This window comes from Nomascus leucogenys, chromosome 9 (assembly GCF_006542625.1).
Source record: "Nomascus leucogenys isolate Asia chromosome 9, Asia_NLE_v1, whole genome shotgun sequence".
Lineage (NCBI taxonomy): Eukaryota > Metazoa > Chordata > Mammalia > Primates > Hylobatidae > Nomascus > Nomascus leucogenys.
Window position 1 is genome coordinate 103,241,426 of NC_044389.1, and position 20,745 is coordinate 103,262,170.

Genomic DNA, 20,745 nt, shown 5'->3' on the forward strand with positions numbered 1-20,745 from the left:
CCACACATCTCTCTCTCCATCCAGTCATCCATCCACCTCTTCAGTTAACAAATGGTATACATAATCAGAGAAGATATAGCTTTCGTTCTCAATGAGAATAATGTATATATTTTTTTGAGACTGAGTTTCGCTCTTTTTGCTCAGGCTCGAGTGCAGTGGTGCTCTCTCGGCTCACTGCAACCTCCACCTCCTGGGCTCAAGCGATTCTCCTGCCTCAGCCTCCTGAGTAGCTGGGATTACAGACATGCGCCACCATGCCCAGTTAATTTTTGTATTTTTAGTAGAGATCGGGTTTCACCATGTTGGTCAGGCTCATCTCAAACTCCTGACCTCAGGTGATCCTCCCTCCTTGGCCTCCCAAAGTGCTGGGATTACAGGGGTGAGCCACCATGCCCAGCCAAGCATAATGTGTTTTATAAAATCTAAATATATTAACTTCAGTTGCCAGGTATACATGCAGGTTCTAAAAGAAGTGATGCAGATTTTGTGAGTCTTAAGCTATTTTATGCAGCAGGATTTTAATATGACTTTGAATTTAGGTATACTTGTTTGTTTTTCAACAGAAGCAAAAGAATCTAAGGATAATAAGGAGGTATCGAGTCCTGATGATTTGGAACTTGAGTTGGAGAATCTAGAAATTAATGATGACACCTTAGAATTAGAGGGTGGAGATGAAGCTGAAGATCTTACAAAGAAACTTCTTGATGAACAAGGTAAAAAACTATTTTACCAACTTTCATTTTTAATTGGTTTTTACACACAGAGCTCTTGCCTAAGAATATAGATCTTTTCTCCTTAATTCTGTATTTTTTAATCCCTTGTTTTTCTGTTGTTTTCAGTCCGTCACTCTTTTTGGAATTTGATTTATAACAGGACACTACATACCCAGTATTATGTGTCTGCAAATTTTAATGATCATCTAAATTTTAAATACCTTAGTTTAGTTCTAAATAATCTTTTTTTTTTTTTTGACTAAGTCTCACTCTTGTCCTCCAGGCTGGAGTGCAATGGTACGATCTTGGCTCACTGCAACTTCTGCCTCCTGGGTTCAAGCGATTCTCCTGCCTCAGCCTCCCGAGTAGCTGGGATTACAGCTGCCCACCACCATGCCCAGATAATTTTTGTATTTTTAGTAGAGATGGGGTTTCACCATGTTGGCCAGGCATGTCTCGAACTCCTGACCTCAGGTGATCCGCCAGCCTTGGCTCCCAAACTGCTGGGATTACAGGCATGAGCCACCGCACCCGGCTCTAAATATCTTAAAATACACTTTTCTCGCTACCCCTTCTATGATGGAATAAAGATACTTACACTTTTCTGAGAACTTGATAGCATTCTCCTGATTGATTTAATTCTATGACGTAATCTTTACAAACAACATAAATGTATTTGAAAGTTATTCTGAAATGATTACTAGGTGGGAATACGCTAGCTTATCAGTTCATCTATTAATTTTATCTGTCTTTATAATTGAGTTATATTTTGTATTCAGTAATACAAATATTACATTTATTCCCTAAATGCTTCCTGTCGAGTTTTGAGTTGATTAGCTAGGATTCCTTTATTTATTTATTTTTTTGAGACAGGGTTTCACTCTTGCCCAGGCTGGAGTGCCATGGCATGATCATAATTGACTGCAGCCTCAAACTCCCGAGCTCAAGTCGTCCTCCTGCATCAACCTCCAAGTAGCTGGGACTGTAGATGTGCACCACCACACCCAGCTATTTTATTTTATTTTATTTTATTTTTTTAGAGACAAGGTCTTGCTATGTTGCCCAGGCTGGTCTTGGACTCCTGGCCTCAAGTGATCCTCCTGCCTCAGCCTCCTAAAGCCCTGGCATTATAGGCATGAGCCATCACACCTGGCCAAGATTCTTTATTAGAAGGATACCCTCTGTCAGTATTGCTTTTCTCTCTGTTGGCTTTACCCTATTTTACTGCAGATTCTTTCTCTATGTAAACCAGCCACCCTCCTTAGAATCACATGGAATAGGGAGCCTTAGTTCTTCAAAGGCAAGAATTGGGAGTGCTGTTAATTGAAGAACATAGGGGAAGGGATGCTGGGCAGACACAAATAACATTTACCATAACACTGCATGCTTTTTCTGACCAAGTTTTTGTGCCTAATGCAAAAAGTTTGACTTTTTATAGTTGATACCTGAAAGACTGTAGTGACTTGATGTTATGATTCTAGACTTACCTAAACTTTCTAGGATAATATTCTAAAAAATGACTAATGTTTTCCTGGGCACAAAAATTGGTCTAGATTATCTATTTTCCAAATAACTCATCATTGGATGTTTTTATTCTGTGTTCTCTGTGTATTTTTTTTAACCTATTTAAAAACTAATTTTACATTAGAACAAGAAGATGAGGAAGCCAGCACTGGATCTCATCTCAAGCTCATAGTAGATGCTTTCCTACAGCAGTTGCCCAACTGTGTCAACCGAGATCTGATAGACAAGGTATTGGTATCTCTGTGTAACTTTATTCAAGCACATGGACCTTGTAGGAGTCCTCCGATAAGGAATGTCTATGGTTTTTAGACTATTTGAGCTCTACCATTTCTTCAAATAAAGGCTTAGATGGGAATTCAGCATAAGCAGACAAAATTGGGTGTAATTCTTAGATGCTCTGTTTGGGTATAGAATTGGCTGTAGCATCCTGTCCTGTTCATGTATGGATCCCATAGTTTGGAAAATACTGTTTTAGATCAAAGGTGCTAAAAGTATGGTTTCTGGATTTTTAGTGGCTTTGAGGCACTTCCTGGGGTTCTGTGAGGTCAGAAATTCTTTTGATGATAATACTAAGATTTTTTTTTTTCTTGTGTGTGTGTTTTTTTTTTTTTTTTTTTTGAGATGGAGTCTCACTCTTTCACCTAGGCTGGAGTACAGTGGTGTGATCTTAGCTCACTGCAAGCTCCACCTCCCAGGTTCAAGCAATTCTCCTGCCTCAGCCTCCCGAGTAGCTGGGATTACAGGCATGCGCCACCACGCCCAGCTAATTTTTTTGTATTTTTAGTAGAGATGGGGTTTCATCATATTGGCCTGGCTGGTCAGGAACTCCTGATCTTGTGATCCGCCTGCCTTGGCCTCCCAAAGTGCTCGGATTACAGGCATGAGCCACCATACCTGGCCGATTTTGTTTTCTTTTTCATTGTTTTGACATTTGCAAAAGTGATGGTGGGTAGAGCTACTAGCATTTTATCATGATTCAAGGTAGTGGTACCAAATTATACTAGTACCATTATATTTTCACCATGCATTTGCAATTAAAAAAACAGTGTCACTTTCACTTAAGAGTCTCCTTGTTGAGTCCGTACAAATGAGTTGCTTTTTTTTGTTTGTTTTGTTTTGTTTTTTTTTTTGAGACGGAGTCTTGCTCTGTTGCCCAGGCTGGAGTGCAGTGGCATGATCTCGGCTCACTGCAAGCTCCGCCTCCCAGGTTCACGCCATTCTCCTGCCTCAGCCTCTCGAGTAGCTGGGACTGCAGGCACCTGCCACCACGCCTAGCTAATTTTTTATATTTTTAGTAGAGACGGGGTTTCACTATGTTGGCCAGGCTGGTCTCAAACTCCTGACCTCAGGTGATCCGCCTGCCTTGGCCTCCCAGAGTGCTAGAATTACAGGCGTGAGCCACCGTGCCCAGCCAAGGAGCGATTTTTATTATGTTTCAACCTTAGCTACACATGCCTATAGTCTCAGCTGCTTGGCTGGTAGCTGAGGCAGGAGGATCACTGGAGCCTGAGAGAGCAAGGCTGCAGTGAGCCATGATTGCGCCACTGCACCCCAGCCTGGGTGACAGAGTGAAACCTTGTCTCAGAAAAAAGTCTGTCCAGGTGGTAATGGTCATCTAGATAAATTCCCTGTTTTATGAAATTTTAGACAGGGGATTGAAGACAGTTGAGTTTCTTTTGGAAGAATTCTCCTCTGTCAGTTAAGGCATTTTGAGAGAGAGAGCGTCATTTCCTGCACTTGCGAAGAGAAACAAGGGATGGTCAGAGAGACCTTGACTGAGGCCGCTTATCAGGCTTTCCAGTTTTCTTAGTTCAAATGAAGTACTCAGCATCCAAAGAGCCATATTTTGGGGTATTGTTTTCTAAACCCTAACATTACCAAATCTGACTGTCGACACTAAACTTTTTTAGTGAATGTGGGGGCACACTTCTTCCATCTTCTTGGGTATTATTTGTGCCTGTCTCTTTCTCTTTGCTCATTCACCTTTACTGCTTTTTGGTTATCCTTATTAGCATTAGTAATTTTCTTGGCTCTTGGTAACTATTCTTGCTACTTTTGAGCTCTATCAGAAAACTTTACTGATACTAACAATACTAGTTTCTTAAAACCATTTTGAAATGTTTAAGAACAAATAAAAATATCGTAGTAGGCAGAATTTCTGCTCTCCGTAACTAAATAGAGGTTTTTAAAGAAAAAGTTTACTTTTTCCCAATAGGCAGCAATGGATTTTTGCATGAACATGAACACAAAAGCAAACAGGAAGAAGTTGGTACGGGCACTCTTCATAGTTCCTAGACAAAGGTAAGTGTTATAAAAGAGAAATTTATTAGTGTTTTTACTCTGTAGTGCTGGTTGTAAGATCAAAATTCTTACCTCTTTAAAAATATTGCTTTTGATTTTATTCACTCTGTAGGTCATTAGCATTATTAGCATATTTTTTAGAACTTGTTTCCCATTAATTTTTGTTCATTGCTTATTAGCTCTAATGAGAATATTTCTTCTGATATCTAATTATTTTAAAAGAAAATGAGAGTAGCTTAAGAAGAAGAATAAGAATTGCTAGAAGCAGTTGTTTTGCATTTTTGCCTCTGAGGAAAAAGTAATAAATGGAACATAATTTTTTTGGAGAGTTTTTATTTTGTGCAAAGATCAGGCTAATGTAATATAGTTAGTTCTCAGATTTATGTTTAAATGAAAAATTTCAAGTTATTTAGGTAATTATGATAGTTTAGAGGTATGATAGCCTGCCTAGAGACTCATCGGATAGAATTGGAAATCACATTAATGATTATGTTCTTAGTAATTCAAGACACACATTCAGTTGCATAATGCTTTTAGAGAATTCTGATGCATTATATTACATTAAATTAAAATTTCTACTTCACCTGAACATTTCAGGACCACTCATAGACTGTTGACCTTAGAATCCTGGAGGAGATCTATTTCTGTTTATTCAACAATAAATAATGAAATAAGTTAGTTAACTATTAAGATGATTACATATGACATAGCTAAGACAGATACTCTCCCCAAAAGATGAGGATTCTGAGGGATTTCACTGAAGGTTTCTGAGCAGAGTTTTAATGTGGTTCATTCATTGATGGAGGCCCATGATCTCTTGATAATGGTAAGATTTCTCAGTGAAACCAAATCACTACTTGCCTTTTTTCTTTCATATTAGTTTTTTAATCTCCTGCTAGCATTATTCATTTTAGTGGAGCAAGGGAGAGGGAATGTGTTAATGTAGTGAGTAGGTAATTAAGAATTATGTAATTGAAGAAGTCATATGGATGAATATTTTTACAACGTAAAATTACATACTTCAGGCCAGGTGCGGTGGCTCAGGCCTGTAGTCCCAGCACTCTGGGAGGCTGAGGTGGGTGGATCACCTGAGGTCAGGAGTTTGAGACTAGCCTGACCAACGTGGTGAAACCCCATGTCTACTAAAATACAAAATTAGCTGGGTGTGGTGGCGCATGCCCGTACTCAGCTTCTCATGAGGCCATGGCAGGAGAACCGGTTGAACCCAGGAGGCAGAGGTTGCAGTGAGCCACGATCATGCTATTGCACTCCAGCCTGGGCAACAGAGCGAGATTCCATCTCAAAAAAAAAAAAAAAAGTTGAATGAAGTGACAGCTTATCATGAGTATTAAAAAAAGATGCAAGTATTCTAGAGCCATGAGAAATAGATCTCATAGTCTTACATACTTGCAGTATATAAATACAATGAAGTATATTATAATCAGCCTGATAATCAGGAAAGGTTGTTATATTATTCTAAAATTTACTCATTCATTAAATAATTCATTACGGGTCTGCTGTGTACTGTGATCCATGCTGGAGATACAGTACAGGGGTGAACAAGATCATCTTAGTTCTTGTATTCATACAGCTTACAGTTTGGAGAGGAAGACAGAGGAGTAATTCGAAGTGCCATTGTTAAGAAGAAGCGCAGCATGCTTTGAAGCATAGAGCCAAGTAGAACTGACTGAGTCTGAGGAGTCAGAGAAGACTGCTTGGAACAACGGTCATTTAATCTGAGGCCTGAGAAGAATGGACTAGATAAGGGATGGGTGGGGATTGGGAATGTAGGGAGAGCATTGCTGACAGAGGCAACAGTATGTGCAGGGAGTCAGAGACAGGAAAGGTCATGGCATCAAACTCTTGGTAAAACCTCTTTTTTTTGGATACAGAGTCTCACTTGTCGCCCAGGCTGGAGTACAGTGGTGCGATTTCAGCTTACTGCAACCTCCAACTCCAGGGTTCAAGTGATTCTTCTCCCTCAGCCTCCCGAGTAGCTGGGACTATGGGCTCCCGCCACCATGCCCGCCTAATTTTTATATTTTTAGTAGAGATGGGGTTTCACCCTGTTGGCCAGGCTGATCTTGAACTCCTGACTTTGTGATCCACCCGCCTCGGCCTCCCAAAGTGCTGGGATTATATGTGTCAGCCACTGTGCCAGCCAAACCTCTTTCTTAAATTCCTTGACATTGTCCTCTAGACTGTAAACTGCAGGAAGGAGGCCATGTTTACTGCTTTATACCCAGCACATAGCACAATGCCTGTCACGTAAAAGGTGATAAAATTAGGTAACATGATATGTAATGCCCTTTCTTAGCTAGCTGGTTTTCAACTTCTTCAGTCTTAGTTCTAGCTATTCTTCCTCCTGCAGAATCTTGATCTGTAATGGTTTCTCAAATACTGTTTGCTCTTTCTACTCCCATACCTTTGCCGCTGCTTTCTGCTTTTATCTGGGATGTCCTTTATTTTTCCACTGGAAATCTTTGACTCACCTTTAAGTCTTTAACAAGAGCCATCCTCTATGAACAGCCTTCCTTTTTTCCCTTGTGTAGATAGAGATGTTCTTTATAGCACTTCATGTCTTCTCACAAAGAATTAGGCACATCATATTCCGATTGTTGGTTTGCTTCCTGTCTCTCTGCCAGACTTGAAACTATCACTCTTTTTTTTTTTTTTTTTGAGACGGAGTCTCACTCTGTTGCCCAGGCTGGAGTGCAGTGGCACGATCTCGGCTCACTGCAAACTCCACCTCCCGGGTTCACACCATTCTCCTGCCTCAGCCTCCCAAGTAGCTGGGACTACAGGTGCCCGCCACCACGCCCGGCTAATTTTTTGTATTTTTAGTAGAGATGGGGTTTTATTGTGTTAGCCAGGATGGTTTCGATCTCCTGACCTTGTGATCCGCCCGCCTCGGCCTCCCAAAGTGCTGGAATTACAGGCGGAAACTATCACTCTTTAGGAAAGAGGACTCGATCTTTTCATTTTGTGCATCTCCAACACCAAGTACAGTGTTTGGCATATAGTCCAAGCTTAAAATATTTGATGAATTAATCTTGGTCATATGCAGTTTTAAATAATAAATTATAAGGCTCTATAGCTCAAAATCCAGAAGTAGAAAACATTATATGATGAAAAGTATCCTTCTTATCCTTGCCTTCCCATCTACCCAATTTCCACTCCTTTCAGTAGGAAATCAGTGTCTTGATGCTTATGTATTCTCCCAAAGATTCTTTTGCATATACAAGAAAATACAATTATAGATTCTTATTTCCTGTTTTTAACACAGTGGGCAGCTGATACATATCTTTTCATCTCAGGACATAAAGATTTCCCTTGTTCGTTATTTTAAAGCTGCAGTGTTTCTTTTGATGAATGTACTATATTTAACCATTTTGGACTTTCCAGTCTTGCCGTTACAGACAGTGCCATATTTGAATTTGTACTTCCTCTTTTCTCCTCGTGATTATGTTAGCTAGTGGTTTACCTAGTTTTTTCCTACTAAAAAAACTCAGCTTTTAGATTTATTATTTATTCTCTTTAATGATTTTCTTACTGTTATTTTTGGCTTTGTTCTTTATTAATTTCTTCTTTTGGGTTTCTTCCATTTATTTTGTTTCTTTTCTGGCACTTCGTATATGAGTTGTCCATTGAGCATAATTTAAGCCATGTCTCTTGGTTCTTTTTTTTGGAGACAGGGTCCTGCTCTGTTGCCTAGGCTGGAGTGCAGTGGTGAGATCATGGCTTACTGCAGCCTCAACCTCCCAGGCTCAAGCAATCCTTTCACGTTAGCCTCCCAAGTAGCCGGCATGAACCACCATGTCTGGCTAATTTTTACATCAAATTAATTTTTTTTTTTTTTTGGTAGAGTCGAGGTCTTGTTATATTGACCAGGCTAGTCTTGAACTCCTGGGCTGAAGCAGCTCCTCCTGCTTTGGCCTCCCAAAGTGCAGGGATTACAGGCATGAGCCACTGTTCCCCGCCATCTGTTAGTTCTGACATGTGGTAATTTTAGTTTTATTTCCTATGTGACCCAAGGAATTTCAAAATTTCCAGGTAGAGGGGCTTTTTTTTTGTTTTGTGGCTTTGTCAATAATGTATATTTTTATTGCATTTTGATTAGAGAATACTATTTTTATTTTTTTTGGAATTTTTGAAGTTTACTTTGTCTCTAATTATATAGTCAGTAAATGTATTGATCAGGTTTACATGATTAAATAATGATTCAGATCTATTTTCTTACATTTTTGGCCTCTTGCCCAGAGGTCATGGCCTGAGAGGTGGATTAAAGACTGTGACTCCCGATGTGTTGCGTTTCACCTGATAGCTACTATGATTCCAGCTTTCTGTATATTACTGTTGTGTTATTTGTTGTATAGATAAAACTTAATTGTGAATTACATACATCTTTTATCATTATAAAGTGTTCTTCTTGGTCTTATTTAATGCCTTTTGGCCTGAATTCCAACAACTCATCTGATATTAATGATTATGATTGCTGCCTTTTTTTTTTTTTTTTTTCTTTGAGGTGGAGTCTCACTCTGTCACCGAAGCTGGAGTGCAGTGGTGTGATCTCTGCTCACTGCAACCTCCACCTCCTGGGTCCAAGTGATTCTTCCGCCTAAGCCTTGCACATAACTGGGGTTTCACGCGTGTACCACCACGCCCGGGTAATTTTTTGTAGTTTTAGTAGAAACGGGGTTTCACCATGTTAACCAGGCTGGTCTTGAACTCCTGATCACAAGTGATTCACTCGCCTTGGCCTCCCAAAATGCTGGGATTACAAGTGTGAGCCACCTGCGCCGCTTTCTTTTTATTTGCATTTGGTTTGGTATACCTGTGCCCTTTATTTTATATTCCATCTTTCAGAATCATTTTATTTTAGTTGAGTCTCTTTTATGTACAATTGAATTGAATTTTACTCTCAGACATATTCTGAAAGTATGTTTCTTTTAATGAAAGTAATTTAGGCTATTTATGTTTGGCTTGAGTTCTGTAATATTTTCCTTTTTGGTTTAATTCCCAAAAGTCTTTCATTAAGTGGTCTTTTATATTTTTTAATTTAGTGTGCGTGCATGAGTGTGTGTTTCTTGGTTTTAGAAAGGTTTGCATGATTATTTTAGTACTTTATGATTGTAAGTTTGCTTAGCGATTATTTATTTAGACAGCCTCTGTTGTTTCCTACCATGAGCAGTGGTAAGATTAGTTTGTGGTGTCTTCTTTTCTTACTCTCTTTAGTCACTCATCTGATATTAGTTAATAATGTTTTCTTCCTTAATATTTTCCTTTTTACTCTTAAATGTACTTATTCTTGTATTTGAGTGATATTTAACTTTCAGCATTATAAGCAGGCAAGCAGCATACCTGACTTCCTGTCTGCTTTTCCATCCCCCCTCACTTATTTTTATATTGATGACATATCCCGATAGGGAATAAAACATTTATGTTAAAATTTCTTGCTCTAATGCCCTTATTTGCTGAAGTTCGTTTTCATTTTTTTTTTGAGACTGAGTTTTGCTCTATTGCCCATGCTGGAGTGCAGTGGCACGATCTTGGCTCACTGCAACCTCTGCCTCCAGTTCAAGCGATTCTTCTGCCTCAGCCTCCTGAGCAGCTGGGATTACAGGCGCCCACCACCACGCCCAGCTAATCTTTGTATTTTTGGTAGAGACAGGGTTTCATCATGTTGGCCAGGCTGGTTTCAAACCCCGGAACTCAGGTGATCCACCCACCTCAGCCTCCCAAAGTGCTGGGATTACAGGTGAGAGCCACTGCACCTGGCCTGAAGTTCATTTTCTAATAGTTTTCTCAAAAGGTGTTCTTGGGGAAAAATATGCCTTGAATTTCTCTATGTTCAGAATTGGGGCTATGTTACTTGAATGGCTGCTTGACTGGTAATAGTGGAGAATCCACAGCTCATTCCTTTTAACACTAAATATTGTGTAGGTGTCACTCAATAGTAATTTGGCATTTGCCATTATTGTGTTGAAATCTAGGCCATCTGGCCTTTTTTTTTTTCCTCTCTTAAAATTGACTTGGTCATTTAAATGGCTGCCCAAGTAATTTTTTCTCTAATTAATCAAGTAAATCCAGTAACTTTCCTGGGATAGATAGTTCTTGGTGTTGCTTATTCTGGGTCCTTCTTCATGCCCTTTCCATTTTCATATTGAAAAATTCAGGGAATTTTATTTATTTATTTTTTTCCTCAAATATATTTAAATACTAGTTCTGTTCTCTTGTTTTGGCTTTCTTTTTTAGGTACCCCAATGATGCATATGTTGACTGTGCTTTGGTTGTTTTCTGGCTATTTTATTCTTACCAATCGCTTTTTTCAGTGTTGTCTTTTTCTTACTCAGCATTCTGCAAAGTCTTCCCTCTACTACTGTTTTTCTCATTTCTTCTTTCAGTTCATTCAGTTTTTTAAAAAATGCGTGGAAAACTGGCCAGAATTTTCATATATTTCATGGCAGTATGTTTCTGGAGAATTTTGCTTGGTAGGTTTTGAGGAATTTGTTCTTCTCTTTCTTATTTTTTTAATTTAAAAAAATTGACAGTACCTTTGCATTGATGCTGTACTTACCCTCTTTTTATTACGTATCATGAGTTAGATTTGCTCAGCTTTGTTATTAACAAGTTTCCTTTTTTTTTTTTTTGAGATGGAGTCTCGCTCCGTCACCCAGGCTGGAGTGCAGTGGCCCGATCTTGGCTCACTGCAAGCTCCGCCTCCTGGGTTCACGCCATTCTCCTGCCTCAGCCTCCTGAGTAGCTGACACTACAGGTGCCCGCCACCACGCCCAGCTAATATTTTGTATTTTTAGTAGAGACAGGGTTTCACCATGTTAGCCAGGATGGTCTGGATCTCCTGACCTAGTGATCTGCCCACCTCGGCCTCCCAAAGTGCTGGGATTACAGGCATGAGCCACCGGACCCGGCCAACAGGTTTCCTTTTTTTTTTTTTTTTTTTGAGACAGAGTCTTGCTCTGTCACCCAGGCTGGAGTGCAGTGGTGTGATCTCGGCTCACTGCAAGCTCCGCCTCCCAGGTTCACGCCATTCTCCTGCCTCAGCCTCCCGAGTAGCTGGGACTACAGGCGCCCACCATCACGCCTGGCTAATTTTTTGTATTTTTAGTAGAGATGGGGTTTCACCTTGTTAGCCAGGATGGTCTTTATCTCCTGAACTTGTGATCCACCTGCCTCGGCCTCCTAACCCTTTTTAAGGACATATTTTTGCTGTTGTTTCTGATGTTGGTTGCTTTGGGGGCCATTTCCCTGTTCTGCATGGGCATTGCATTTCCTCATGGAGCTTTTGCTCAGTCTTTGCCCTGCCTTTCCAGATGCTAAGCGTTTGTTGTATGTCAGGAATATGGGTTTATCATTGAAAGGTAGAACTTGAGGATAAGTGGTCAAACTATAGAGAAACAATATGTGTTTATCATTGAAAGAAGCATGTTGATTGCATATTTGAAGATCTGCCCTGTTTGGGCCAGCTTTCCCTTTTCTTTTCATTTGCGTATCCTGCTATAATGTAGCTTGAAGCAAATCTGGACAGATTGGGTGGCTTCAGTCAGACTTTTTTTTCGAAGTTCGTGTTTTCTTACGTTAATATCATTCTAGCTTCCTATAACTGAAAAACTATTTTTTTTTTTTTTTTTTTTTTTTTGAGACAGAGTCTCACTCTGTCGCCCAGGCTGGAGTGCAGTGGCGCGATCTCAGCTCACTGCAAGTTCTGCCTCCTGGGTTCACGCCATTCTCCTGCCTCAGCCTCCCAAGTACCTGAGACTACAGGCGCCCACCACCACGCCCAGCCAATTTTTTTGTATTTTTAGTAGAGACGGGGTTTCCTCGTGTTAGCCAGGATGGTCTCGATCTCCTGACCTCATGATCCGCCCACCTTGGCCTCCCAAAGTGCTGGGATTATAGGCATGAGCCATCTCGCCCGGCCTGAAAAACTATTTTCAGCTTTATTGGTGTGGGCCATTACTTTTCCTGAGAAAATGGATAAGCCAGGATAGGTTAGGGATGTTGGAGGAACAACAAACCTCCGAAATCTGAGGTTTTCGAAGTCCTCTGGGTTTGGTGGGCTCCCTAGAGTACCCTTTCAGGAGGTGACTCAAGGATCCAGACCACTTTTATCTACGTCACTAGCATGGCTTCTAGATGGCCGTGCTATGGGAGGCAAGCGTGTGAGCTCAGCTTAGTCCTAGATACTTTGGACAAGAAGTGCCATGCCATTTTTATTCTTAGCCTATTGTCTAGGACAAGAGCATTTAGAAAATGTAGGGAAGCATGTGAAGCATTGGGGTAACATTGTGTCCCTTGCCATGGAAATACTCACAGGGATTTGTTTTCAGTCAGTAGACTTGTGTTAATATTTCTCTAGTGAGTTATCTTGTTGAAAACAATAAAAGAAATACTCATGGTTTGGCTGGTAGAGGACAATCTTTTGAAGGATGTTATTTATACATAGCTTTGACTGTTACTCTTTACATTTCTATTTATCTATTTTTTTAAGAGACAAGGTCTTGCTGTGTTGCCCAGGCTGCTCTTGAACTCCTGGCCTCAAGCAGTCCTGCTTCTGCCTCCTGAGTAGCTAGGATTACAGGCATGTGCCACCATGCCTGGCATATTTTTATATTTTATATAGATTTTAATCAATTGAGCTATAATTTGTTCAAGTAGATTTCTAATTTTTATACATTTCTTGTGTTAATAGTACTCTGTGTAGTCTTTTCAGTGTTTAAACTTTCTCAATCTTTTTAAAGTTCATTACTGTGGGATTTGGAAAGCCAAGGCCTCTGTTTACAGATCTGTAAAATGAGGTAATAGGGAGGGACTTGGACCAGGTTGACATTTCCTGGTTGGCTGTATATTATTACTGATCAGAAAAGCCTTTCATTTTGAAGGTCTTATTTTGTCCTTCACTCCCAGGTGCATTTCTACCCTACCTGCAGGATTTGGCTTATCCCTGAGGGGGACATCTTGATCCCTAGGGAGCCTGGAGTAGAAAGATAGTAATCAAGTGCCAATCAATTCCCTGTCATCCCATTTCTGATTCTTCCAGACCCCATATCTTCACACAGCTTTTTCTATCCTTTGAGTGATAGTGATGACTGATAGCCCGCAAGCGGGGAGATAAGGGGAGTAAAGAGAGTTGAGTGTAGAGTAAGCAGGCTGGGATATTCTCCTGGGTAGGCAGTGAAGTGGTATTGGAGGTAGCAAGTTACTTCGAGTCTTTGGCACTTGGGGCAGGCTGGAACACTTTGGGAGAGGGGGCAAGGAAATACTATCACCTTTTGGCATCCAGGCCTCGTCCTGCACCCATACCGACCCAGCCTGTTTGGACTCCTTTTGTCAGATGCTCGTCCTCCTCTCTGTGGCATGCTCCTTCCTCCCTTCTGTAATCCCAACACTTTAGGAGACCAAGGCAGGAGGATGGCTTGAAGCCAGGAGTTTGAGACCAGCCTAGACAACATAGTGAGACCCCATCCTCTACAAAAAATAAAATAAGCCAGGCATAGTGGCATGTGCCTGTAGTCCCATCTACTTGGGAGGCTAAGGTGGGAGGATCAGTTGAGCCCAGGAATTCGAAGTTCGTGCGCTCTGATCTCACCACTGCACTCCAGCCTGGGTGACAGCGAGACTGTCTCTAAGAAAATTACAAAAATAAACACAGCATAACAACTATTTATATAGCATTTATATTGTGTTAGGCATTTTAAGTAATTTGATATCTTTTGAGTGGGGGTAGTAGTTCCTGGAACCAGTCCCTCACGGATACCTAGGGATGACTATATTTCCCTAATGACATATGACCTTGAGCATATTTTCATGTGCTTAGTGGACATTTGAATATCTTCTTTGGAGAAGTATCTATTCACAGCATTTGTCCCTTTAAAATTGTATTTGTCTTTTTATGAATGAGTTGTAAGAGTTACTTATATATTCTGGGCACACATCTCTTATCAGATACATAATTTGGAAGTATTTTCTCCCATCTTCTGAGTTGTCTTTTCACTTGCTTGGTAGTATAATTTGCAGCACAGTTTTTAAAGTTTGATGTAGTTCATCTTTATAGTTCTTAAAGGTTTGATCTGAAGCAGTGTTTTAACTTTCAGTTGCATTCTTCCTTCATTAAATAAATGATGAACAAAATCTCAAAACACTATCATTATATCCTTTAGCATTTTTTTTTTTTTTTTTGAGACGGGGTCTTGCTCTATCGCCCAGGCTGGAGTGCAGTGGTGTGATCTCAGCTCACTGCAACCTCCGCCTCCTGGGCTTAAGTGATTCTCCCGCCTCAGCCTCCCAAGTAGCTGGGACTACAGGCATGCACCACCACTCCTGGCTAATTTTTATATATTTTTTTAGTAGAGATGGGGTTTCACCATGTTGGCCAGGCTGGTCATGAACTCCTGACCTCAAATGATCCACCCACCTTGGCCTCCCAAAGTGCTGGGATTACAGGCAGGAGCCTCCGTGCCCAGCCTCTCTTAGCCTATTAATTTGGACTCCACTGAGATGTAGGAATCCCCTTAGATATTTGCATTTTATTTTATAGGTAATTTATAACATAGCTATACACACAACTAAACGAGATGTCACATTAAGTGTTTATATCTTTTTTTGTCTTCAACTTTTAAAGTTTAAGTTCAGGGTCCATGTGCAGGATGTGCAGGTTTGTTGCATAGGTAAACATGTAACATGGTGGTTTGCTGCACAGATCATCCCATCACCTAGGTATTAAACCCAGCCTCCACTAACTATTCTTCCTGAGGTGTTTATATCTAAAGTATACATATGTGTCCATCACTCAGATCAAGATATATGAGATTCCCAGCACCCCAGAAGGCCCCTCACCTAAGCCAAAATTTAAGTTTAAAGTCAATCAATATCAAGGAAAGTATGTAAGAATCTCTTCTTTCCTTATGTTTAAAGTATAGATGCACTTGGTATTGTTTTAGCCAAGTGTTGGCTCTTTAGATTAATGTAAACAGAATACTCTTCAGAGGTGAAGTGCTGCCCTTGATTCTTTTTTTTTTATTTTGGAGACGAGTCTCGCTCTGTCGCCCAGGCTGGAGTGCAGTGGCGCAATCTCGGCTCACTGCAAGCTCCGCCTCCCGGGTTCACGCCATTCTCCTGGCTCAGCCTCTCCGAGTAGCTGGGACTACAGGCGCCCGCCACCACGCCCGGCTAATTTTTTGTATTTTTAGTAGAGACGGGGTTTCACCGTGGTCTCGATCTCCTGACCTCGTGATCCGCCCGCCTCGGCCTCCCAAAATGCTGGGATTACAAGCGTGAGCCACCGCGCCCGGCCTGCCCTTGATTCTTGAACAGCTTTTTCCTATCTAGCTTTTAGGAGAATTTGCTGGACTTTTTGTAAGAGATTTTCTGATTGGACCTCCTCCTTCACTGAATTTAGAACTATGAATGTTTTCGTGAAATCTGTTAGTATGTTGCACCACTTGGTGGCGCTGTTGTGTTGGAAACAACAGCACTGTGGAAAAGTCAACAGGGCATTCGGTTGTCGATTTCAGAGTAAATGACCTCAGTCTTTTGTTTATTATATTTCATTTTTTAGGAATCATCTTCTGCTTTAGTGTTTCCTATGAAATCCTTTGTATTCTTTAATTGAACCATAACAGCGTTCTTTCACATTCATTTTTTTCCAGGCATTTTTGAGCACAGAGAAAATTAAATAGCTTTCAACAGTCAAATTCTTTAGATTTAAAAGAGAAAAAGAGAGCTAGACATTTCTTTTAGAAAGCCAGTTGATTAGGTGATAAAAACTCATAAGAATTTCTTCTTTCCTTCTCAATAACAAAAGTATTTGTGTGTTTCTGCATTCTTGTTGTTTCTGCTTACTTGTAGTTTAGTGACTGTTTACTAACTTGATAATCATTAACTGCTAGTAGGATACTTAAATGTGTGATTCAGGAGACCTTAAAAACATAAACAAGATTTTATTATTTAAGGGAAAATAGCATTCTTTTAAAGTGGCTCACTGTTGGTAAACGTAATTGCCACCATCTTATAAGATTATAGAATTCCGTTTTCAAAGGAAGGATCTAAGTATTTTTCAGTTGCTTTTTCAGAACACTCAAATTAGATGAAATAGCCATCTAGCTTAAATTTTAGCACAAATTTGCAGTTTATGTTGATGAAAATATTTTATTTTGTGTTATTAATAACTTTCATGTGACTGATGTGACATTTTGCACTCCATCCCCTTTTTGAGCTTGTGTGCCCTTTGGAAGGCAGAACACGCAGAAAGCATTCTTTTTTTTGGGGGGGAGACGGAGTCTCGCTGTGTCGCCCAGGCTGGAGTGCAGTGGCGCAAGCTCCGCCTCCCAGGTTCACGCCATTCTCCTGCCTCAGCCTCCCGAGTAGCTGGGACTACAGGCGCCCGCCACGCCCGGCTAATTTTTTGTGTTTTTAGTAGAGACGGGGTTTCACCGTGTTAGCCAGGATGGTCTCTATCTCCTGACCTCGTGATCCGCCAGCCTCGGCCTCCCAAAGTGCTGGGATTACAGGCGTGAGCCACTGCATCCGGCCAGCAGAAAGCATTCTTAAGCAGGAGTAGCATTGAACAACTGTATAATTGATTATTTACAACATAAAGGATTTTATTTTGTGAAGTAATGGATGAACAGACGCAGGACTTCAAGATTTAAATAGGGAAGGGTGATATTTTGTATCAACTATCCTTTTTATAGGGGTAGAGGATTACCCAGAAAATGGAGTATCTAACTTTACTTCCATAACTCTTTAACTCATAACTTCCTTAACTCATTTTAAAAATCCCTATTAAAGCTGAAAGCATTTTCCTGTGTTGTTACTTCACTAATCTGTGCCTGAACAGGTAGCACAAAACTGTCTTGCTTTAAAATGCATAGCTGGACCGGGCGCGGTGGCTCCCGCCTGTAATCCTAGCACTGTGGGAGGCTGAGGCGGGTGCATCACTTGAGGTCAGGAGTTCGAGATCAGCCTGGCCAACATGTTGAAACCCTGTCTCTACTAAAAACACAAAAATTAGCCAGGCATGGTGGCAGGTCCCTGTAGTTCCAGCTACTCGGGAGGCTGAGGCAGGAGAATCACTTGAACCTGGGAGGTGGGGATTGCAATGAGCTGAAATCCTGCCACTGTTCTCCAGCCTGGGCAACAGAGTGAGACTCCGTCTCTTAAGAAAAAGATGGCTATATCTGCCTTTTTGTGGGGGACTCAGAACAAATCTCAGAGTAGATTGGGCTACTTAGAAGAAGAAAATGAAGTGAAGTGCAAGGGACAGACCAACAAGTAGAAGAAAAGTGAAACAGACTAGGTAGCACGAGGAAGGAAAAAAGAAGAAAAAGTGAAATGACATAGTTTAAGAATATTTGATGTGTTTTATCTCAAACTTTGTTGAAAAATACATTGAAAAAGACAACTAAGATGAAAGTTTTAGAAATTCAACATCGGTTCTTGGAAAAATCAAAATAGAGAAGTGTGTAGAAAATATATTTTAAAGAAAAAGCACATTAAAAAGTTTAAGAAATGAGCAGATGATATGCTTAAAATATTTTAAAACCACTTGAAAATCTCAGTGAAACATAATTTTTTGAAAAATATACACATTTTCAAAATTCATTCAAGATAAAATACCCACATAGAACAGTAATCATGGAAGAAAGCATTAAAAGTTACTAATTGACCGGGCACACTGGCTCACGCCTGTAATCCCAGCACTTTGGGAGGCCAAGGTGGCAGGTCACCTGAAGTCAGGATTTGAGACCACCCTGGCCAACATGGAGAAACCCCATCTCTAATAAAAATACGCAATTAGCTGGGTGTGGTGGCGCATACCTGTAATCCCAGCTACTCAGGAGGCTGAGGCAGGAGAATTGCTTGAACCCGGGAGGCGGAGGTTGTGGTGAGCCAAGATCGCGCCATTGCACTCCAGCCTGGGCAGCAAGAACGAAACTCTGTCTCAAAAAAAAAAAAAAGTTATCAATTAATTTCATCTTAAATAGAATAAGACTAGGAAACTTAACTGAGTATTTTTAGCCTTTTAAGAAAGAACCCAGGAGGTGGAGGTTGCAGTGAGCCGAGATTGCGCCACTGCACTCCACTCCAGCCTGGGCGACAGAGCGAGACTCCGTCTCAAAAAAAAAAAAAGAGTACCTTACAAGAAAACCTTATTTTTGTAATATCTTTAGTGGTGGGACCTACTTATGTGCATTTTCCATGTGACAGCAGCGTAGACTTTAATTGATAAAACCTTAAAAATATTTTAAATAAACATTTAAATTTTATCATTAAATGTTTTTATATAATGGATTGTAGTTTTCGCTGTTTCTTTAAAGAAAGATATGATTTGTTTTAAAAAATTATTGCGGTATTACTACAAAGCTATCATATTGACGACTTCTCTCAGCATCTGTTCCCTTATTTCTGCAACGATGAGTGTAATATCCACCTTATAGAGTGGTTATTAGGTTTAACAAGTTGAGTTATATATATAAGAGGCCTAGGACAGGGCCCAGCACATTAGTAAAAGCTAATCTGCTTAGAAATTTTAATAGCCCAAGTTTTTGAGGAGTACCATGTTTTTGAGGCTTTTAGGTATGCATTTAGCCAGTTTCCTCCCTTTAACCATATCTTTCTTCTTTATTTCAATTTTTTTTTTTAATTTTTTTGAGACAAAGTCTCACTCTGTGGCCCAGACTGGAGTGCGGTGGCATGGACTTGGCTCACTGCATCCTCCACCTCCCAGGCCCGAGTAGCTGGGATTACAGGCAGGCGCGACTGCACCCAGCTAAATTTTGTATTTTTAGTAGAGATGGGGGTTTCACCATGTTGGCCAGGCTGGTCTTGAACTCTTGACCTCAGGTGATCCGCCTGCCTCAGCCTCCCAAAGTGCTGGGATTACTGGCCACCATGCCCAGCCTAACCATACCTTTCAAATTTATTTCCATCCTTCTTTTTTCACTGTGTCCCTTTAGCTAAGGGTTAATGTATCCATCTGGGGAGCTTTCCAGATCGAATTATGCGGTTTTTTTCCTGATGATCAAACATTTTCATATATTATTGTATGGTACAGTGATGTACTCAGCAATAATCTTTTTTTGAGATGGAGTTTCGCTCTTGTTGCCCAGGCTTGATTGCAATGGTGCGATCTCAGCTCACTACAACCTCTGCCTCCTGGGTTCAAGTAATTCTCCTGCCTCAGTCTCCCGAGTAGCTGGGATTACAGGCACCTGCCACCACACCCGGCTAATTTTTATATTTTTAGTAGAGATGGGGTTTCACCATATTGGCCAGGCTGGTCTCAAACTCCTGGTCTCAGGTGATCTGCCTGCCTCAGCCTCCCAAAGTGCTGGGATTACAGGCGTGAGCCACCGTGCCCAGCCTCCACTCAGCAATAATTAAGACTTGTATGATTATTTGTTTCTGTTCTAATTGGTTTCAAGCTGTCATAATTTTTAAGCTCTTGTAATTTTATAGTTTTTAGCTTCCTGTCTCACTGTCACTCCATTATTTCCTGCTGTCAGTTCATCTGCTTTTATCAGTTCCTCACTACTTCTAATCTTCAGAGTCTGATCTGCTGAGTGTTGAATCATTGAGTAATCAGGTTTTACAAAATAATATCTATGGCAGAAATGGAAAATAAATTTTAGCTTGTGTGTTGATCCCAACTAGTAGTGGCCACCTGGAGTGCTGTGCTAAGCAGGATTCTGGAGCATCATTCCTGTGTAATGGGAAAGAGTGCTCTGACAATGGAAGAGGGTGGCAGTGTGAGTGCCACATATTTGCCATTTACTGTCCAAATTAAGATCCTGAATGACAATCTGAGTGGGTTCTGTAATGAGTGAAATACATACATTAGTATTTAGATTTTGTAATATTGTTTTGCCTTCGTAGAGGCTTTTTCACTTTTTGAGTACCATTCATTCATTCATTCATTCATTCATTTATTTATTTGATGGAGTCTTGCTCTGTCACCCACGCTGGAGTGCAGTGGCGTGATCTGGGCTCACTGCAACTTCCACCTCCCAGGTTCAAGCAATTCTCCTGCCTCAGCCTCCCGAGTAGCTATGACTACAGGCGCCTGCCACCATACCTGGCTAATTTTTTTATTTTTAGTAGAGACGGGGTTTCACCATGTTAGCCAGGATAGTCTCGATCTCCTTACCTCATGATCTGCCTGCCTCGGGCTCCCAAAGTGCCGGGATTA

The 20,745-nt window shown here is 40.7% G+C and overlaps 1 protein-coding gene across 1 annotated transcript in view; it reads left to right on the forward strand.

The window, feature by feature from the left end:
- UPF2 (UPF2 regulator of nonsense mediated mRNA decay) overlaps positions 1-20,745 on the forward strand; it is a 120,325-nt gene that overhangs the window by 40,030 nt on the left and 59,550 nt on the right. The window contains exons 6-8 of the mRNA XM_030819306.1: positions 564-713; positions 2,362-2,465; positions 4,453-4,538. Of these exons, the coding sequence (XP_030675166.1) occupies positions 564-713; positions 2,362-2,465; positions 4,453-4,538 (340 nt within the window). The remainder of the gene's footprint in view (positions 1-563; positions 714-2,361; positions 2,466-4,452; positions 4,539-20,745) is intronic.